Source organism: Lygodium microphyllum, chromosome 28 (genome assembly GCF_053477565.2).
Source record: "Lygodium microphyllum isolate KBCC chromosome 28, Lygodium_microphyllum_v1.1.10, whole genome shotgun sequence".
In the NCBI taxonomy this organism is placed as follows: Eukaryota; Viridiplantae; Streptophyta; class Polypodiopsida; order Schizaeales; family Lygodiaceae; genus Lygodium; species Lygodium microphyllum.
Genome location: NC_141162.1, coordinates 36,294,202 through 36,310,496, shown reverse-complemented (window position 1 = coordinate 36,310,496; position 16,295 = coordinate 36,294,202). Strand labels below are relative to the sequence as shown.

The following is a 16,295-nucleotide window of genomic DNA, read 5'->3' as shown; positions in this document are numbered from 1 at the left end:
TAGCATTCAATTGGCTAGGAACCTAGTATATTATGTGTAGACCAAACACATAGAGGTCCAATACCATTTCATTTGGAAGTGAGTTATGTAATTGACTTGGCTTATGTCAGCAGCACAGAGGATCAAGCTACTAACATTTTCACCAAGGCCTTGGGATCTAAGAAGCTTCAAGGCTTTAAGACTAAGCTTGGAGTGTTCACGATCTCATGTTGAGCTCAAGGGGAGTGTTGAGATATCGAGCTCTACATGAGCAGTCATCCATTACGTGCCTTGGTGATATGGAAATATGTTATTTACTAGCATGTTAGGTGACTGACATGAGGATATGCCAATGATTCTTAATTGAAGAATACATGTCACTGGCATCTAAAGTTTCTTAGTGAAATGCTATTGCAAAACATATGAAGGCTAAGAAGTCTTGGGAGTTTACACAAAGTAAAGTGTTGTATTAGCTAGATGTGAGGATTATAGATAATATGATGGACTATTTTCAAGAATCTAAAATCCTCTCTATTTCTTAGAATAATTTGACAAGGTTATTTGAGCTAAATACAAAAACTAGAAAGCTATAGCTCAAGTTAAAGCTAAATCAAGTTAAAAGAGGAAATGTTTCCATTATCAATGGTTACATTAAAGATCAAGAGTATTGTGGAAGCCCTTGGATCCATCAATGTAGCAATTGATGGTAATGATGTTATGTGAGCATGTTAAGATGGACTTGGAGATAAGTACCAAAGCTTTAGGTTATCTATGAATACCAAGGATGATATCATTGACTTTGTGGATTTGATTTCCATACTAATACTAAGGAGAAGAATCTTGGATTGGATTTCTCTACTTTTCAAAATAAGAGCAAGTATAAACATGTATTTTACTCTACTAGCAAAGGGAGAGGTCTTGGTCAAGGCCAAGCTGGTGGTCATGGTCAAATTTATAGTGCCTAACAAAATAGGAGAGGGTAGTCCCAAGGAGGGCGGAGCCGCAAGTTTATCGACAACAATAGAATTCTTGTGATAATAGGAAATGCTAGCATTATGGTGAGAAAGTTCATACTTCAATACTTGTTTCAAAAAGAGGACTAAAATTAAAAATAAGAAAATAGTAAAATAGTCGTACTTTCCATTAGCAAAAATAATGATGACAAAAGTGATCAACTCTTTATCATGCAACATTTCATGTATACTATTACCACTAATGGTTCATTTAAGAAATATGTATGGTATTAGACTTAGGTGCCTCTAACCACATGACTTCTTGAGGAGAGTGGTTTTGAGAGATGTGCAATCTAGAGGCTTCATGCTATGTGAATAGGGGATGATACAACCCATCCCATTACTCATATTGAAAATGTTTCCTTGAGAATGCAAGATAGTAAAACGAAGTACCTGGTTGATGTGTTGCAATATCAAATATAACTAAGAGATTAGTTTTCGTTAGTCAAATGATGGAACAAATATTACAGGCTTGGTTTACATATAATGTTTGTTATGTGGAGAACCCTAGAAATGATTGCAAGTTGATTACAAAATGTAACCATACTAGCAAATTTTTTACTCTTGATGTAGGTCTACATGAAATGGATTGCTATGTTTTCACAAGGTCTAAATCTTATGGCTAACATTAAAATTTTGCATAAGAAAATTAGTCGTGTAAATGTATAGCATTTGAAAGATAGATACTCAAAATAGATTGTGGATGGCTTATCAAAGGTTTGAGTTGATGGGATACATAAGGTATGTACAATATGTGAATTTGGAAAGCAAACAAGGCATGCATTTCCACGTGAAAAGCATGTATGCAAGAAGACATCTACGTTGATATATTTTGATGTGTGGGATCCTACAAAGACTACAACTATAAGTGGTTGCAAGTATTATGAAGGAATACTAGTATTTGCAATAGCCTTTAAACACTTATCCAAGTATTAGAGGCAATTTTGGCATGGGTTGATTCATCTTTTATATATAAAAATATCTAAATGATATGCAACATTGATGTCACACTAACAAGATTGAAGACAATACATGGAAATTCAAAAAATGAGGAATCCAAAAATACTCACTCTTCTTTTACATATTAAAACTCAAAAAGTTCTTTATAAATAATTTCATTGAAAATTATTTGTATATTATAATTCAATTACTTGTGTTCATGGTTAGCAAGGTTGCTTTGGCATTTCCTCACATATAGCTCATGGAGTGGCATTGAGAAGGAAATAATTGCTTACTTCTTTGGCTAAGGGTAAAACTTGCATGCCTACATACATGAGCCACTTCTTAGTTATAAGTATACTAAAATAGATCTCGAAGTTATTCCATTCAATATTTTCTATGACACAACCATTGATCACATGCATTCATGTTTAGTAAGGTTAATGAGAAAAATCTACTAAGGAAGGTGTGCTTGAGCTCTTGGGAAAAGTCTTGGGGGCAAGCATAGCAGCAATCCCCTAGACACATGGTTGAAGTGTCCACTTGTCACCTACAAGGAACCTGTCCTACTAGTTCTAATCTTGAGCTACATGGATGTACAACATACAACGGGAAATGCAACAAAAGAGGATTGTAGATGTAGGCCAGGTATGTCTTGATGCCAATGGGATGGCCAAATCAAAGAAAACTAGAGATATTATGGATTTGGAGTACACTATTGTGGTGCATTAGGAGAACTATGATATACCTGAGATTGTGAAGGCACTTCACAATGATTTGGATTCTTTTAATGCTTGCGTCAAGGTTGATCAAAGTGGGCAGAAGGTCTATAAAGAAGTAGCTTCTTTCTCTCTCCCATGATAAGTGTGAACTTGCTAAGAATAGAGAAGGTGGAACAATAAATTTGCCATTACAAAGAGTGAACTATTCTGATGCAGTCTAGTTATAGAATCACTAGTATATCCTCCATGTCAATCACCTAATGTGCCAATGTGTAAAATCCTACCATATCAACATGGCATGTAGTGGATACTAGCTTGTGTGAAGCTTGATATCTAAACACTCCCCCTCAAGCTCAACATGAGATCATGTACTGTTAAAAGTATAGTCCTGAAGCGGCAGAGGTTCTTATCTCCAAGGCATTGGTAAAAATATATGCACTCTGATCCTGTGTACTAACATAAACCAAGTCAATATTATGTGTTAGAACTCACTCTCTAATGAAATGATAATGGATCTCTATGTATTTGGTTTGTGCATGATACACTAGGTTCTTGCCCAAATGAATGCTACTAAGATTATCATAGTAGATGATAACCTTCTTGTTCACATGTAGCCCCAAATCACCAAGTAGCTTGTGTAGCTAAGCTACCTCATATACTGCAACTACAATACCCCTGTACTCTAAATACTAGATAATGCAAGTGTGGGTTGTTTCTTGTCCACCTGTAGCTCCAAATCACCAAGTAGCTTCCATAGCTAAGCTACCTCACATGCTGCAACTATAGCACCCCTATACTCTACCTCAATACTAGATAGTACAAGTATGGGTTGTTTCTTGCTACTCCAAATAACAACACCACTCCTAAAGCAAAACATGAATCCACTCGTAGACCTCCTATTTGAAATACTACTAGCCCAATTTACATTTGTATAACCATGAAAGTTTAAGGGTATACATGTTGCATAGAACAAGGCATAGTCAAGTGTAGACCTAACATAGCGTAATGTGTAATGCACTACATCCAAATGTGGCTTTCATGGAAGCTACATGAATTGTCTCTAAAAACCAATTGTATAGTTTAGATCTAGCCTAGTGATTGTCAAATAAATAAGACTGCCAACAATATTTCTATACATAGTAATATACTTAATCATATCATCCTCATGTACACTAAGCTTAGCATTGATATCTAGAGGTATTGAGATTGGCTTACAATCAGATGTAGCATACTTTTTTAACATATCCATTTGAGCATATTGTCTAGTGATAGCCATATACCCTTTGGATTTTTTATTGTTTCTATACCAAGAAAATAGTGCAGCTCTCTTAAATTCTTCATTTTAAACATAGCCTTAAAAAGACTCTTCATATGGTCAATCTCCATCTTACTATCACCCACAATAATAAAGTCATCTACAATATATAATAATGACCACAACACCCACATCTCTCTTACATATATGAAGTAATCAGCTTGTGCTCTATAGAGTCCAATGCTAATAAGATATTTTGCAATCCTCTCATGTAATGCCCTAGGTGCTTTCTTCAGTCCATATAAGGTCTTATGAAGCATGCATATATAATCAAGATAACTCTCATTGATATAACCACATGGCTACTCGACGTAAACTTCTTCTTGCAACTCCCTATGTAAGAATACATTTCTAACATCCATCCAATACATGAACAAACCCTTTGATGTAGCCGCTTTTATGACAACCCTCATAGTAGCCATTTTAGCTATTGGAGAAAAAGTCTCCTCATAATCAATACTATTATTTTGTGCATACCCTTTGGTAAGCAAGCCTTGCCTTATAGTGCTCAACTGATCTATGTGACTTATGCTTTATCTTGTAAACCCATCTGCAACCAATAGTTACATTGCCTTCACATAAAGGCACCTAATCTTATGTGTCATTTGCCTTAAGTGCACCCATTTTTTCATCTATCGAATTATCCCAATGCTCATTATCCATTGTATTCTCAAAAGTAGTGGGCTATATATCTTGCACAACCTTAGCAATATATGTATATTGATGAGCTAGATAACTATTGCATGTCAATCGCTACATGTGCTTTCATACTCTTGTTGACTTGCATGGACTTGGACCACTACTAAGTGCCTTAGTATCCTCTTGCACCTTCCTCACATCAGGTGTCTTAATAGATGAAATCCCAAACTCTCTTTATTCAAGCTTTGCTTAGAACCATATGAATCTACATCAATGTGAGAGAAATTTGATCATACATCATTCATAATAGGTGAGTCCCATACCTTCTTACCTTTCCTTGACACTTGTGATGTACTTGGTGGAGTGACATGTGACTATAATCGATAACTCCAAGGTCTATGAATAGACCCATGACTAGGAGACTCCTATGACCCACTCAATGTATGTGCTTGTTGATATGTTTTTTTTGCATAGTCATACTCTCATGCATATCAATCCTAACTATATCATGCACATTGCTATGCAAACTTCTCATTTCATCAAAGATAACATTCTTCTAGCTCTTTACTAACCTACAATAGGGTTATAACATACGTATCCCTTTTGCTCAAGAGAATATTCCAGAACTATGCATTTTCAACTTTGGAATCTAATTTAATGTGCAACTCATAAGCAATGTACACATAAGAAATACATATAAATAGTTTAAGACAAGATAGATTTGGCTTTTTACCTATATACTTCTCCTCATGTGTCACATCATGTATAACAATTGTAAACACGATATTAGAGAATTCAAGACCCTCACAAGTTCTACTCTCAAAGTAAACATAAAGATTTGGTCATGTGGCTGAATCTGAATCCCTTTTTTGACGATGGAACTTGGTACTACCATCTATATAGTAACTAGAAAAAGTTTCATCTTCAAGGAAGAGGATAACAATTAGACCATGTTACCAAATATAGACCATCCTATAAAGTCCCAAAGTATATGAAAATTCTCAAACTCCCTAATATAGTGTTCATAGGTATCTTATTCATAATGCATACATCAATAGTAGCAACAACTTCAACCAATACGAAGAAGGCAAGCATATTTCTGGCATTAGTGCTCAAGCCACCTCTCCAATATACTTGTTTTTCAACTCAACAACTCCATTTTGTTGCTAAGTATACCTACATGTAAATTACCTCTCAATACCCTTTTTTTTGTAAAAATTTAAAAAACTCATTAGAGAAGTATTCTCCCCCTCTATTCGACCTTAGGTATTTAATATTCAACCTTGTCTCCTTCTCAATCAAAGCTTTATAGCTTTTAAAGTGAGTAAACATCTTACTTTTTACATGCATAAAATAAATCCATAACTTTTGCTTGTTAAAGGATTTCCAAGATGCCAAAACTTGAAAGAAAAGTTGTTGTTTCCATGATGAATTTTAAATAATATATAAATTTAATAAGACAAGTATAATATATCAATTCAAAGAAGAAAATCACAAATGATGAGTTTTGTTCATCATCTCTAATATGCAATTATGCCAAAATTTTACTCATGTATGTATATTCCAATGCAATAGTGCCACAATAGCTCTCGAGGGAATTGATTATCCTCTAAATACCATTGACAACTTAACATACTTCCATTACCATGTAGCTCACAAATGTTAAAAGAGTAAGAATTCAATCTAACTTCAGCATGAATAATTTCTCGTTAATAATAGTTATATAAGGTTCATGCTAAGCGCATCTTCTTTAGGTCTAATGTGTCATGTTCACTACTTTTTAGATCGAAAAACTTTTAGGCATAGCCTTTTTTCTTTTGAGGTTTTCTCCATTATCAATAACACAAGAGTAGGAACCTAACCTAATAATGTGCTTCTTTATTTTATTTGAAAAACAACTTTTTGGATTGAACTACTTTTGGGCATAGCTTTGTTCTTCTTAGGTTTTCTCTATTATCAATAACACAAGAGTAGGAACCTAACCTAACAATAGCTTTCTATACTTTTATTTGAAAAACATTGCAAGGTTATGTAAAGACCATAGCAATTGTTTGAGACAAAAGAATGACCTTAAATTAGTTGAGCATTAAATTATCTATCAAAGTTTCACCTTAAAACATTCATGGAAGGTTGTATAAAGTTTCACCCTAAATTATATGTGGAAGGTTGTAAGTTTCAAGATACATCATATTAGCATTCCTCGTATTAGTTTTCATGTGTAAAATGTTTGCCAATGCTAATACAAGTTGTTGGCCCTCATAGGACTAAATAATTGAACAAGCATTTATATTGGACACCATGTTAAGAGTTACATTTTTTGGGCATGTGTTGTGTGCAAGACACATCGCAAACTTTTTCCTTCTTTAAGAAGTTTGAAAGCATCATTGATTTGTTCAAAAGGTAGCTCATGTGTCACAAAATCATCGACTTCTAACGTCTTTATGTCGTTTGCCCAACAAATTACAAAAGAACACAACACAAAACCATGTTAGTACATGTTAGACAATATGTAAAGGTACAATATTCTATCATTCACTTTTGGAAACATGTGTAAACAACAAGGTTAACATACCTTCTCCATATACATGTCCACAAGTTTTGGAATTTGTGACCTTTTGAATTCACCAAAAGTGGAGGCTCTAATCTGAATTCCTGCAAATAATTGGATGGGGTGCATATGTAGCAATTTATCCTGCCTAACTTCAATGCCCACCAAAATTGTCTTTCCCCATCCCTGCAAGAATCAAGAAAAACATATATCAAACAAAGCCTTGCACCACAATATTTTGCACACATTACAAGAGGAGGAACAAGTAAATAACATTAGAGTCCATTATCATTAAGTCCTAATGTGCACACATTTTGTAGTTCATTCAATGTTTATTGAGACTTAGGAACTTTACTAGTGTCATGGCATCTTGATTGAATGAAACTATAAGAATTGTGCAACCTATACATGGTCCAATAAATTGCTCTATTGGCTCCACTATATTTTTAAGTATTCTATCATGGTGACTCACACATATAATAGCAAAAATAGCTCATCCAAGCAGTATCTATGAAAAATGAGATGAGTAAAGGAAATGTGCCTACAAGTAGACCAACTTTGCAACTAGATACAAAACACAAAAACGAAAAGCAATAAAATCACAACCTTTTTTGTTTCTAAGGAGAGTACTCTTGATTTTAAAAAAACAATTAGTGTATTTTCCCAAGAGTGGATCTAGCATTCTAATGATCATACCAAGCCTTAAAAAATGGTAAGCTACTTTATATGATGTGTAAATAGTTCATAATGTACGAATTTAGCAAGAGATTTTGATAATCCACCATATATGAGAGCTCAAATTCATTCTACGGTCAAGATGGGTATAATACTCACGACTTTTTAAGCCACAAAGTGAGCGTGCATACTTCTAAGTTTATGATTCCAATAGAACGGAGGTTCAATGTCTTTTGACTTATCATTGTTTTGAAAAGCATATACTTTTTGACCCAATTGTTCCTTCTAATTTCCAATGATACAATTAATTCTATTTATAATTAAAGTGAGTTGCAAAGTTTTTTTAAAGGGGAAAGAACTTCTCCCTCATAAGTAGTGGGTTAGGGGGGAGAGAGAGAGAGAGACAGACAGAGAGAGAGAGAGAGAGAGAGAGAGAGAGAGTGTGTGTGTGTGTGTGTGTGTTGAGTGCAAGAGGTTGCCAAGTGGTACCCCTATAAAACCTTTCAATAATAATAGTAAGAGATAAGAGATGATGCAATTAATTTTGTTCACGATTAAAGGTTAACGTGAGTTGTATAGTTTTAAAATTTTCTAAAGGGGGATGAACTATTCTTCATGAGTTAAGTAACAAATTCTCTAACTTAGTTGGATACAACTCTTTTAACTAACCTAAGCTTTGCAATGAATGTGATGTTAAAGGTAGAGAGAGAGAGGTGTCGGTGATGTGGAAGTATGGCTTAGAAGCAAGACTACCAAAATAGGCATGCATACATAAATTCTCAATTTGTTTATTAATTGATCTAAAACATTAGCTATACGTGTGCTTCATTCTACTTGTTGAGTTTCTCTCAATAAACCTTGATTCTATGCTCAAAAAAATGGACATGTGATATAGTTGCTACTATCGATTGTGTAAAAATGTGTTCTTAAGTTGTGGCATAAACAAGACCCAATTACTAATGCTTCTAGATTTAGGCCCAAGCTTCTTCAAGCATGAAGAATAAAATGTGTGTGTGTGTGTGTGTGTGTGTGTGTGTGTGTGTGTGTGTGTGTGTGTGTAGGCATGTGAGAATACTAGCCTCATGGCAACTTCCAAATGCAGACAACATAAGGTCGACATTGCCCACACACTCAAAGCAATAGTCAGCACCCCCGCCAGTCAACTCTTTCACCACCTGCATGCACACATGCACAAGTGAATATAGTCCCTTACACATTACCAAAGAGGACAAGCTTAACTTCTCCACCATCATGTTAACAATACTACTATTTGCCATGCATGCATCACAAACACATTAAATCGCATCATGAGGTACTAGTGCCCTCTATACCTGCATCACAAACACACCAAATCACATCACTTCATGGGATAGTTGCAAGGACCACTACTATTCACACATCAAATCACATCATGAGATACCCATGATCAATGCAAATACTTTTATTTTAGGGGAACGTTTCAAAGTTGCCTATGGACAAGTTGAGGAGGAGGTTAAAGCCTATCATCAACATCATGATTAAGGAAATTGACCAAATTTCTCAATCATGATGAGGACAGGTTCTCCACAACGTTTACCTGTCCAATAAAAGGTCACCCAATGTGTCATACCTTAGCATTATTAAGGTAATCTTCTCAAACAATGAAGGAAGCTTACCACTGGAATTGGTTCGGTGTGGTCCCGAGGATTAATAAATTCGGTGACACCAAACCGTTTGGCTGTGGCACACAGACATATACGCATGATATGAGACACAGAATCCATGGCCCATGGGCGAGTAAGAAGCAATAGTTTTTATATTTTAATCAGAGCAGATCTCTGATGTCCTGTTTATCTATTTGTTCAGAGTGGTGATGTTGTATATCATATGATGTCCATTAGTGGTGCACAGCTACATGAGACGAGAGAAGCCATTCTTCGTCTATATGACCAACAGAGTCAGTTTGCTGTGATCAGAGCAAAACTCTTCTCCTGCTTATCCACCTGTGTCAAATTTTGCCGGGTTGATGTCAATCCCGATGATGCGGGTCGCCCCGGCACTCCTGGATCCCATCGCAACCTAAACAACGTCAGAAGGGAGAGCACATGATCAGACAACCCACATGCCAGCAAACCATCCTTCATTTGCCTTCCCATTTTTGGGAAAGACACCAAATGAGATGGGAGTTTTGAAAAATTAACCAATTAATTACCGCTAAACCCACAGCCCCCAGCCCGAAGATGACAACAGTAGACCCCTTCTCCACCTTGGCACAGTTCCAGGCAGCTCCAACTCCTATAATATGTACACACATATGTTGGACGATCATGGAATCAATACAAGTAGATGATAACTGGACTTAGCATAGAATTGTGATTTTATGTGTATGTTCGAACTCCTATAATATACATGTAGAATGTTCAGGAATCAACGAAGCTAGATGATAACTGTAACTAGTGCATAATTGGGATTACACATGCACACACACACCCACCTTCACACGTATGTGTGTGCGTGTGTCTGCCTGTCTGTCTGTGGATGGGTGTGTATATATATATGTATGTAATAGACAGTGAATGTCTCGATCAAGATTTTCAGATGATTGTAGCTTTAAATTAGATGCTTGTGTCATAGTCTTTAAATGATTAGCTGTGACAGCCTTCAGAAATATATATTGCAACTGGTAAACTCTAACCCCACCTGTGGGGATTCCACAGGAGAAGAGGCAGATCTTGTCCAGAGGCGCCTCCGGATTGACCTTGGCAAGACAGCCAGCATCCACCACCGTGTACTCCGAGAAGCTCGACACGTTCAAGAAATGGTAAACAGGGATCTGCTTCCCCTCGCTGGTTCGTATCGAGAAGCGGCACTTCCCATCATGCAGCATGAAAGTCCGGCCGGGATTCACCTTGAGCTTGGCGCAGAGATTGGTCTTATCCGACTTGCATTGGCGGCAATCCCCACACTCGCCTGTGAACACTGGGATGACATGATCCCCTTCTTTCAAACCTCTCACGCCTTCGCCCATGCTCTCCACAATCCTGCAATTTCGATATGCAGTACACGATCATCTCTCAGTGTCTCTCTCAGTCCAGAGATGAATCATGCAAGCTTCATCAATCTCTCTCTCTCTCTCTCTCTCTCTCTCTCTCTCTCTCTCTCTCTCTCTCAAATGATCACACCCAAGCCATCCTCACCCGGCCGCCTCATGTCCGAGAATCCGAGGAAAGGCGCCCTGCCATTAACCAAACCACAAACAAGAAGGAACACACTCATCAGCCATCAATATGGTCGTGCTCAGGAGCAAAAAGACATTAACACAGAATACGAATAATCAGCAATGGCCGCATGCATTACCTCATTCTCCCACACGAACATATCGCTGTGGCAGAGCGAGGTGTGCGTGATCTTGATTCGGACCTCCCCGGCCTGCGGAGGATCAACCTGCACCTCCTGGATCACCAGGGGCTCCTTCGGCTTCCAGGCCACGGCAGCTATGGCGGCAGAATATCAGAAACAGAAAAATCAATGGCTGCTGTCATAGTAATCATGATGTTAATTATGGTGCAAGGCAACGAGTGATACAGCTCCAAATGCATGGGAATTGTTTGAAAGGAGAAGATCATGATGAGGAGAAAATGGCAGCTACGTACCTTTGCATCTTATCACTTGTCCTACTGTGGAAGTAGGCATGGTAATGTCTGCTAAGCTGCCCATTATACCAGGTAAGTAGCAAGACAGAGAGAGAGAGAGAGTGGGTGTGTGTGGGTCGGTGGGTGGGTGGGTGCAGTGAGTGAGAATCCTGGAGGCCTCAGTCTCTCCTTTATACCCACAATAGAGCCAGGGTGCCATACACCTCTAATCACTCTTTGGAAGCACATGGGCTAGCCCGCTGCCCCTCCCTTGCACGTTTTAAACGCTGTCAAAGTCGCATTGACTGTAGTCTCTCATCAAGCATCTCGACACTCTCTAGAAGCAAACATTTCTCTCAAGGAGGGGTCACGTACCTAGCTAGCTAGGCCTGGTTGGGGGCATGGTGTCGTCCACCAGCATTTGACTCTCATCAAGCATTTCTCTCAAGCATCCATCTCACCATTAACCCCTTGTCCTACGAATATTCACCTTGTGGACCAATTCACGATAAGTTTTTTCTAGTTTCCCCTATGGGAAAAGAGCCGCTTTTCCCTTTTAATATTTCCCAAAAGCTCATAATGTTGTTATAATTCACACTGTGGGAAATATGGTGGGGATCTGTATATAAAATATGGTGGGGTTCTATATAATTCACACTGTGGGAAATATGGTGGGGATCTGTATAAAATTCATTGTGCAATTCAATAAGAAAATCCATATCTCTGCACTCATAAACCTTATCCAGCCCTTACTAATCACACGAAAGACCCTTGCTACCAACCCTCATTAAACAATGAGAGACACAATTCTCACATTGCTCTCTACCTTCGTAGGCTAAGCACTGTAGTATTTTTCTTACAAAACAACATAAACTTATTTTAAGTTTTACATCCAAAGATTAGCATCTCATGAAAACTACAACCTTACTAAAGCTACTTCAAGTGTTCGAAGTGGGCTAAAGTTTCAATCAAAAAGTGGATTAAATGTGTTGGAAGTGGACTAGATATTCCAATCGTATTACAATTTCAATTTGCTTTAAAGAGAAACTACATGAGTTGTACGGTAATGAATTTGCATCTCATGGAAAGTTCTGTCCACATCAAGTGTTTCAAGTGGACTTGACCTCTTAGCCAAAAACTTTTGAAGTGTTAAAAATGGACTAAAGTTTCACAATAGAATAGTTAAGTATTAAGTCTATGGTAAATAGATTGCATCTCATCAAGAGTGCTACCCATTTAAAGCTACTTATGGTACTATTGGACGTGGGCTAGAGTTTCAAATAAAATACTCATTACAAAGGCTAACAAAATGAGGGGGATGAGCTCTAAAAATGGTTTGTGCCCCTTTTGAAAAGGGTTAGATCCACATTTGAATGTAACTATTTTCCACTTTTAGTACAATTGTAAAGCTTTTCCCATGAATATAAACTCAAGTATTGGAATTGGACTAGAGTTTCATGCAAATACTTGTTGGCTAATTAATCCATAAGATATGATGATGGAAAGGGGAAATGTGGTCTTTGAAAAATTATATGTGACTCTCTCTCCCCTTTTCCTAGAGAGAGATGAATTTCTTTTTTAATTAAACATAGGAGATGATATGATATTTGAATGATTGAGCATATGCATGCAATGTGTGGCTCTGAGAACATCCCTTAATGCATATCCACAATAAAAAAGAGTTGAATTTATTTTTTTATTGAACATGTAGGATGAGATATTAATTCAATGATTGAACATGTTGTATTCAATGTATACATGCTCTAAAATCACATACACATGTACATAGACGATAAAACCACATGAACAATATACGTAAACATACACATGCACATGCACACACACACACACACACACATGCATATATGCTCATATATACATAAAGATATATGAGTGAGAAAAAATGGAGAGAGAGAGAGAGAGGAGAGGAGAGAGACTGAATCCACACTTACTTGCAATGTAGAAACACACATACATGTCCATTCACAAGTACACATATCCACACACAAATATGTACATATACATATACATGCAATGCATACACATATGTACTAGCACATATATACACATGAATATACATGCACACATATAAGGTGAAGAAAGATAAGAGATAAGAGGAAGAAAAAGGAGAGAAAATAAAAATGATAAGAGAGAGAGAGAGGACACACATTTAGGAGACCACATAAATTGACACACACATATTAAATACATATATACATACGTACACACACACACACACATTAAAGAAGAAGAAGAAGAAGAGAGACACAAGAGCAGAAAAGAAAGGAGAGACAAGAGAAATAAAAAGGAGAGAAGAGAAAAATAATGAGAGGAGAGTATGTATATTTATGAGACAACACAAATGGATACACATGTATAAAACACATACACATTCACACACATCTAAACATATATATCAGTGAGTGAAAAAAATGAAGAGAGAGAAAGAGAATAAATACACAATCATAAAATCCACACTTACAAACATGTGCACACCCACATATGCATACGCACACATCCACACACAAATATGTATGTATGTATGTTTGCATACATACATACATACATACATACATACATACATACAAACATGCAATGCATATGCATATATACCCATGCCTATGTACACAACATGCACACATATTACCGCACACATACATACATACACACACATACATATATATGCATATACACATACACAAAACATATAGAAAACAAAAAGAGTATTTTTAAAAAACTCTGTGTGTGTGTGTGTGTGTGTGTACCATTCACACACACACACGAATATATATGTATTATGCACGTGCACTTGCACACACACACAAACACACATGGATTTGGAAAATGCCATGTGGTAACTTCTCATCACCCCTCTACATTTTTTTCTTCACTTGTATATTTGGATATATAACATATAATTATAACCATATGTAATGTATTATCATATTTAATATATGCAATAATGAAATATATGATATAACTAAATATAATTATTAATACATCAACATAATTGATTACATATTAATCATGAGCTATTACTATATTAATTAATTTTTAATCATATGTATAATTTATATGTATATAATAATAAATAAATAGGTATATATGTATGTATGTATGTATGTGTTCTATATTATGTATATGCAATAATATATAAGTATAATCTATAATATTCATTAGGGATGAGTTCAGGTTGTGTCCCTAGTCTTAATCCATACATCATATGTCAAAATATTATTATCTAAACCTTTGTCGATGATAGTATCAATGATGAGCTCTCACTTGGTAGTTAGCTCGACCCTAAGATATTCTGAGAGTTATTAGCTCTTCATATTTAGGTTCAATGTTTGAGGCTTGGGCCTTTTAAATGTGGGGATATGCATACCTTGTTAGGGTGCTGCTAGACTCCTTGCATGCCAGACAATCATGATACATATGAGTGATGCCACATTGAATGCATCTTAGGTCAGCCTTGGTGAATGTGTCTATCCCCATCCAATCTACTAGTTGTGGCCTAGGCTCTTAAGTTGCTAAATCAATCATATTGCCAATGGATAGATGGACGTGAAGGTTTCTCTTTGTTGTTGACTCCTAAGATTTTAGGACTTGTAGACCTATGGATTAGTCTATTATGAGGCGCATCAACTAAGTGTTAGGCTCTAAAAAGCCAAATGACAAACTTATCAACTCTTCTTGAAAAGTTAAGGTCTTGTGCGGTTCCTTGCGTGAGTATTCTTTTAATCTCTCAACTTGTTTCTTAGGGTGCCTATCCTTCAATTTTATCTCTCTTTGATCAATCCTTCCTTATGAACATGCACTAAATGAAAGTATTGAAATTGTCAACCCAGTGATTGGCTTCTCCTCTCAATTGCTTCAGCCTTTTTGCTTTATTTGGATGGGACTCAAAATCATTCAAAGTTGGCTAACAACTCATAGAAACTTGATCAATAGATTCTTACTCATTGATCTATACAATGATTGGAATTTAGATCATGGTGGTAGCTTCGATGATCCCCCCCTTAGTTGCTCAAAGCTAGATTGTTCGATTGGCGTCCAATTAATGGCAACTTGCTTCTTAAGTAAATTTGTAAGAGGTGCTGCAATTTGAGCATAGTTTCTGATGAATACCCTATACCATCCTGTTAGGCCAAGGAAACTTCTCACTTCCTTGATAGTGGTTGGGGATGGCCAATCTTGAACATCCTTGACCTTGGCAGGATCTACTGATATACCCTCAATAGACACTATGAATCCCAAGTATTCAATCTTTCTTTTGAAGAATGCACACTTCTTCTTCTTGGCATACAACTTGTGTGTTCTCATTGTCTCTAGGACAATGCGAAGATGTGGTTCATGATCCTCTTCCTCCTTAGAATAAGTTAGGATGTCATCGAAGAATACAAGGACAAAGTCATCAAGGTGGGGTCTAAAAATGTCCTACATTAACCTGTTGAAGGTAGCTGGAGCATTTGTCAATCCAAATGACATCACAATGAATTCGAAATGGCCGTATCTTGTGTTGAAGGCGGTCTTTGGAATATCTTCATTCTTGACTCTAATCTGGTAATATCCTGACCGAAGATCAATCTTAGAAAAGATCTTTGCTCCTTGTAGACGATCAAGAAGCTCATCAATCCTTGGGATTGGGTACTTATTCTTTACTGTCACCTGGTTTAGCCCTCGGTAGTCGATACAAAGACGGAGAGTTCCATCTTTCTTCTTTTGGAATAATACTGGGGCTCCCCATGGTGAACTACTTGGCCGGATATACCCTTGTTCTAGCAGTTGCTTGAGTTGCTCTTTTAGTTCGATGGCTTCAGGAATAGACATTTTGTAAGGTCTTTTTGCCACTGG

At 36.7% G+C, this 16,295-nt stretch overlaps 1 protein-coding gene across 2 annotated transcripts; it reads right to left on the bottom strand.

The window, feature by feature from the left end:
- Positions 1 to 6,773: 6,773 nt before the first annotated feature.
- LOC148011352 (alcohol dehydrogenase 1-like) lies at positions 6,774 to 11,615 on the bottom strand. 2 transcript variants are annotated; one of them, XM_087669915.1, is made up of 10 exons: positions 11,463 to 11,615; positions 11,167 to 11,303; positions 11,007 to 11,044; positions 10,510 to 10,850; positions 10,022 to 10,104; positions 9,813 to 9,888; positions 9,486 to 9,547; positions 8,910 to 9,005; positions 7,180 to 7,341; positions 6,774 to 7,044 (listed from the first exon to the last, which is right to left on the bottom strand). In XM_087669915.1, exons 1-10 carry the CDS (start codon positions 11,524 to 11,526, stop codon positions 6,916 to 6,918), a joined length of 1,188 nt encoding a protein of 395 aa, XP_087526041.1. In that variant the 5' UTR covers positions 11,527 to 11,615; the 3' UTR covers positions 6,774 to 6,915. The 2 variants fall into 2 exon arrangements, with proteins under 2 accessions (XP_087526041.1, XP_087526042.1); XM_087669916.1 differs by having other exon boundaries at positions 7,180 to 7,259.
- Positions 11,616 to 16,295: the final 4,680 nt, after the last annotated feature.

What these genes read in the sequence shown, in the direction of transcription:
- LOC148011352 (XM_087669915.1), bottom strand. Translation starts at nt 11,526, where the DNA reads ATGGGCAGCTTAGCAGACATTACCATGCCTACTTCCACAGTAGGACAA. An exon ending in CTCCTGTGGAATCCCCACAG is followed by an intron (nt 10,105 to 10,509) that starts GTGGGGTTAGAG and finishes TACATATTATAG; the next exon opens with GAGTTGGAGCTGCCTGGAAC. An exon ending in CATTTGGAAGTTGCCATGAG is followed by an intron (nt 7,342 to 8,909) that starts GCTAGTATTCTC and finishes TGATTCTTGCAG; the next exon opens with GGATGGGGAAAGACAATTTT.